The 6,042-nt window shown below is 45.6% G+C and overlaps 1 protein-coding gene across 1 annotated transcript; it reads right to left on the bottom strand.

Moving 5' to 3' along the window:
* Nucleotides 1–3,135: 3,135 nt before the first annotated feature.
* On the bottom strand, nt 3,136–5,815 carry C1QTNF8 (C1q and TNF related 8). Its single transcript, XM_009935984.2, has 2 exons — nt 5,590–5,815; nt 3,136–4,815 (listed from the first exon to the last, which is right to left on the bottom strand). Exons 1-2 carry the CDS (start codon nt 5,813–5,815, stop codon nt 4,268–4,270), a joined length of 774 nt encoding a protein of 257 aa, XP_009934286.2. The 3' UTR covers nt 3,136–4,267.
* Nucleotides 5,816–6,042: the final 227 nt, after the last annotated feature.

Raw genomic sequence — 6,042 nt, 5'->3', positions numbered from 1 at the left:
TCTGTTAAACACTGAAGAAAAATGCTGATCTATAATTTTTACCTAGCACCTCATTCCTTAAACCTCCATGAAGCTCACCACACCCAGCAAGTCCAAAATACACCACAGCCTTTACTGGTGCCGTATATAGCCCCTCAGCTTGTGAAGGCAGGCTCAGGTGGGCTCCCAGTAATCTGCTGCTGCTCCATATAAAGAAGAGTTCAAGCACCACCCTTAGATTCTGCTTCAGGAAAAGAAAAGGGGAGGGAAAGGAAGGGGAAGGAAAGTCTGCGCTATTTTTAAGCTTCTAGGTAAAAGAGGGTCAGGCTCTGTCAGATGCTTCTGTGTTTGAACTCAGAGATTTGGTGTTTTTAGGTGAAGCCTGTAAGTGTTGAGGACTCTTTGCTGTCTTACACCTGCAAGGTAAGAACTGAGAAAATGAGCAAAAACAAGCTATAGAGCAATTATGTAGCTGAGGAAAGGCTCTGCAGAAATCCTCCAAGTCATCATGCAAGGCTTCATTTTGTGCAGTCGTGTAAGGAAGGGCAATGAACATTTGGAAGTCATAAGGCAGACTTCAGCACAGGATTCAATGGGGCAGAGAGATCCCCAGTAATTACTGAGCTGTGCTGCCGGATTTCTTCTGTGTGGGTTTGTGATTTTGGAAATTGCAGCTGAGGTAATGTGACAGCAGGCCTGACTCAGCTTTTTCATACAGGGATTTTTAGCGGGAAGTATTTCTTGTGGCTTTTTCAGCCTTTTCTCAACGAAGAAAAAAGCTGAAACTTCAGTCTCCAGGAAAAGCAGGTTAAAGGGGCAGGGTGCAGCTCTGCAGTTCATCCCTCTGCTCTAAGCCAGAGCTGCCCTTATCGTTCCTGGCAGATCCTAGGATGCCATTGCAGGCTTCCTGGGGTGGAGAGCCAGTGTCTGATGCTCCAGCCACTTGCGGAGTCAGATTCTCCTTCTGCTTGAAGTGTTTTTTCCTTATATTGAACATAAATCTTGCACTACCTGCAGTGGCTATGGGCAGGTCATTTGTTTGCTGTCTTGCGTTCATCACCTTTCCAGTACAAGGACAGATGCTGTCCCAGCACACTTTCTCCCTGTGAAGTGCTCTGCTGGGACTCTGATGCCGAAGAAATGAAGGAGAGGGTTTTAGATGACTTTGTCTCCTCCCTATTGCTGAAGTTTGGGCTGGTGAGTGTAAATCTCCTACAGATCTGCAGTCAGAAAACAAAGGGTATGTTGTCTTAAAGTCTCTTTTAATCTTCCTATGCCAACCAAAAGAGATTTTAGAGAGGGTAGATGCTTCTCATCTGATGTTTTCTGTTACAGAAAGCTCCTGTGCTTCATTTACAGCTCCTCATAGATGATCTCAGCAGGTCCCTCTGCTTCCCCTGTGTCTGGCCCTGCCCCAAGGACAGGTGAGGTTGTTGTGGCAAATTGGTTTCTTGGTGCATGGTACCATGGGGGCTTCATCTTCCACCAGGATCCTGGAGTGAGAGGAGCTAATGTGTCTTAATGAAATGCACCTGGGATTTATGGCAGCTGAGGCAGTTTTGTCATCTCTGTGTTATACCCTTCACTGAAGGATTTGGAAGAAAGATTCTGGCAGATCCCTGGTGACTTACTTCAAAGCATGAAATACAAAGTGCCAATTTAGGGAAATAAATGGAAAAATAAATACAAATTAAGTTTTTTCTTTTTCATTTAGATTTAAGCACTTAAACCCCCCACTTTCTTGTCTTCAGAAGAGAACTTAAAAAGCTTTTTTCAAAGTTTAGTTTCCAAGCCACATATTACTGGAAAAAAAGGGATTTAAACTCTGTTGCTATAAGAGAGGCCCTGGCAGGCTGCCTGTATGTTGATGAGCAGATCTCAAATATTTGTGCTTTGGATTTGGCTCATTAAACTTCTCTAAACAAGGATGCTTGTCCCAGCCCTTGAAATTGGAAAACACTGGTGGGTGCATTCAAAAGGTGGCAGTAGGAATGTCTTTGTACGTTACCTCCTTAGATATTTCAATTTTTTTCCCCAAAGAACTGGGCAGGTTGAGACTCCTAGATCTTTTAGGCTATAAATGACTAATTGGAATAATGTATGCAACCCAATAAACTTTTTCTCTTATTTGAAAGGTTGTTCTGCACCTGAAACCAATGTGGCTTTAATGATTTACCTGCTTATGCCCCTGGCATAAAGTTGTGAGCATTTTGAATCTGTCCTGGTGCTTCAATAACCAGACTACCTCGAACTGTGTGTCTCAGTGTTATGAAGATAAGCATACATAATGATACAGGTGGAAGGATTTTTGCTTGCTTCATGATAGAAGGTAACTCTTCCAAAATCAGCACAGGTTGAACATAAACACATTGTGGATGTATTTTTTCCAGCGCTGGACGAAGCACTGTCGATAACTCCAGCTAGGCGTGACATTTTAGAGAGGGCTGGATCTCTTTTTTTGCTTTTTAATTCTAGTCAATGCAGCAAACTGCAGGCAGGAGTGAGCTGAAGCTGTGGTGAAACTGCTCGATATGGGAGGAATGTTACAGCCCCGCAACCACATCAGCCTCGGCGAGTAATCCCTGCTCCACCACAGGCATCTCATGTGGTCCTCTGCCACCGGTACCCTGCACCCACAGCACAACATTCTGCAGCTGCCAAGTCTAGGTCTGGGTGGGGAATGCTTCAGAAGTGGGGACAAAGGAGGGAAAAAAAACATTTTGAGCTCTCTGTGTTGGAAGCAGGAGCAGACATGAAGTTTCAAGGCTTGTAGACCCATTTTTATCATGCATTTACATTGCAGATGGGCTGCTTAAAAGTTCCAGTCTTCATGGAGGTTGTGATATCTTGAAGACTTGGTATTTATTTTACAGCAAGGGGTCATTAACTTCTCTGTCTCCCCATCCTGATATTTGATGATGGCTGTTTACTGGCCTGGAAGGAGAAGAGTTAGTCAGTCTATTTTCTGGAGTTTTTTGGTGTTAAATTAATGAAAATTGCTACCCGAGATGATTATGTGGGTCTGGATGTTCAGTCTAGTGCTTTTAGCCCTGTACTGTGGGAAAGCACATGAAATAAACAAAACCAGGGTACTCAAAGCAAGTGTACTCCAAGCAATATCTTTATTTCAGCTCCTTTTCCAAATAGCTGTGGACAGGCGAGGAAGAGCAGGGAAGCAGTTTGCCTAGCAAGAACTTTTCATGTAGCCTTCATACAAACGGCTCGGGATGCGAACAAGAGACTGGGGGAATGGGCAAGGAGGAACTGGGGGAAACGATGTTTCTTGCTGCTGTGTGCACCTTTCCACTGTTACGTCAATAAATTTTTAGGAAAAAAGAAACCAAATTCCCTAAAATGTCACCGCTTGCAATAAAACACCCTTTTTTCTTTCCAGTTTCTTCTCCACTTCCCAGAAATGAGGGTGCTACAAGAGAGTAGTTTTCAGACCTGAGCATGGCCTGAAATTCCAGCTTGGCAATGGGCACTCAGACACTGGGTCCAAAGGCAGGGTCCACCGTTTTCCTTAAAATGGGAAATACGTTCCCAGCCAAGCTGGATGTTCTTGTGTGAGAAGTATCACTAGCAGTACAGAAGTCTGGCAAAGTCATAGCATGTGGCTACAGCTGTACATAAAAATATGTTCCTCTGAAAAAGCTCTGCAAGATTGTGATGCTGTTATTTATCTAATTCTAGCATTATGCTCTGACCGTAATATTACATGAAAGGGAACAAAAACATAATTTAGGGTAAGTGTGCTGTGCAAAATATTGTTGATGCTGGTGTATTCTTGCCCACCTGAGTGGAGCGGACCTGATGCAGGTGCTGGTGAGCGTGGGCTCTTGTTAGCAAACTGCACACTACAAAGATGCTCAAGTATTGTTGCAGGAGTAATGATATTCCTTAACTAGCACCCAGATAACCGATATCTGAAGATGACCCTTAGATATAATAAAAATATCTTCTCTAAATCAGAGCGAAGAGGTTAAATTTTTGCTACTAACTTGGTAGACTCTTCAGGGATATTATTGGGGATCTATAGAGGACTGCAGAACTGGGGCATTCTGCGTGCGTCTTCTCCAGGACACGTAAGGGCTGAAGCCTTCTCAGTACTTGTGTAGGTTGCATCACCTTGAAACAGTCACCTCCATCCACACAGGTGTCCTTGGTGTGGATGGACAGTCCTGCCAGGAGGCCCGTAATCCTTCCAAGTGGAACTAGACATATGCATTTCTAAGAGGGAAGACACTAATGTATCTATCAAAGCTTTGAGCCTGAAGCTGATGAATGGCTACTCTATGGCTGGCTTGATTAAATGACCATTGAAGATGATGTAAACATCAGACTCCTCACTATAAATGGCATTTTCTCGCTCCCGCTTGAACATCCTCACCCAGACCTCCTCTCCTTCCTGCAGGTCCAGCATCAGGCTCTGGCTCTGCATGATGCTCCGATCACTGGGCTGGGCGTAGAGGATGGCCACCTCTTTCTCATTCTTCATCAAATGCAGGTAGGTCTCCTTGAAGTTCCAGGTGTGGACGTTGAGGCTGAAGTAGTAGATTCCTGCCACATAGCAGAAGAACTTCCCCGAGAACATATTGAAGTGCTTGTAGAGGTTCACGAACTCGGTGTCGAAAGTGACGTGCTGGAAGTAGTCTGAGCTATGAAGGGGTTTTCTCCGACCCACTGAGAAAGCGGCATAGAGCTGCTTGCAGGAATGGCCTTGTGGGCCAGCTTGGCCTTTCTGTCCCTTCCGTCCATTAAAGCCACGTAGCCCTCTTTCTCCCTCCTTCCCAACTGCTCCAGGGTACCCCTTCTCTCCCATTTCACCCTTCTCACCTGCAAGCATAAAGGAAAACCTTGTCAAACACAATCATGTGAAGCCCAGGCTGCAGACACATCCTGCTGGAGACAACCAGCAAAGCAGCTGCTAAAACACTGGTTTCCCAGCACAGATGTCTGGAAGCATTGGTCAGACACCAGCGCCTTCCAGATTCTCAGAAGGATAAAAATGCCAGGTGAGAGATTGACTCCGCTGAGCTTGTGGTGCCAATGTTCAATGTCCAATAGTGAAACTCCATGACCTTACCAGGCTGGTTACCTGAATCCAGTACTCATGAACCCAGCCCCTTCATGCAGAGGTTTGGGCAAGAAAAGTTATTGATTTTACTGAGGTCTGATCTGGGCCTGGGAGAGGGATTGGGTCTGTCTGGTCTGCGTACCCTGCTCACAGGACTCCCTGGCATGTCTCCTGTATTACATGCTTCATTTTTGTTTGCCTCTTACTGAGACAACAAATGTGCAAGGAAAAAAGTGCGTGAGCATCTTTCCTAGTTTCTAAACCTACCCTTTAGTAATTCTGCGATAACATTTGCATCTGGTTCTCAGTGTGACCTAACTCGAGCTTCCAGTGATACTGGGTTTTAATGGACTAAAGCCTTTTGCCGGCTCTTCTCACTTGCATATGTTTACAGCCTGTGCAATGTCACCCCTTGACCTTCCTTTGGTTAGATAAAGTGGATGAGTTTCTTAGTGTAGGGAGGAGCACAGCCTGCAAAACGAGGGTGAGCAAGTAAGAGAAAGGATGTTATCACAGTAGTCAGCTTTACCCACCTTTGAGGATGGTGATATCTATAGTGGGCTGGACTTTGGGTACTGAGTAGGCAGGGTCGCTGCTCATCCTCGTGTATCGTGAGGAGATGATGGAGACGGGCTGCTCTGAAGGCCCGCAGCATCGCACACACGAGAGGCGCCGCGGTTCCCGTCTCGGCAGACCCTTTTCCAGCGCGGCACCGACGTTTGCAGTGGACACCAAGAGCAGGAGAAACACGGCGCTCATCTTCAGCGGAGCCAGCTGGACCGAGCAAAGGAACAGAAATGATTAACGTGGTGATTCAAATCGGAGGTTCAGACGGGCCATCTGTTAATGTTACCGCAAGGTGCATTTCTTCTGATTAATTATTAATCTTGTAGTGGCACCAGGAGACTCCAGGTAAGAAGGGTGCCCCACTGCATACTGTTTACAAGCAATGGCAAAGGCAATCCCAGTCTCTCATTACCTACAGT

The sequence above is a fragment of the Opisthocomus hoazin genome, chromosome 15 (genome assembly GCF_030867145.1).
Source record: "Opisthocomus hoazin isolate bOpiHoa1 chromosome 15, bOpiHoa1.hap1, whole genome shotgun sequence".
Taxonomy (NCBI): Eukaryota; Metazoa; Chordata; class Aves; order Opisthocomiformes; family Opisthocomidae; genus Opisthocomus; species Opisthocomus hoazin.
This window is presented reverse-complemented; position numbering and strand designations above follow the sequence as displayed.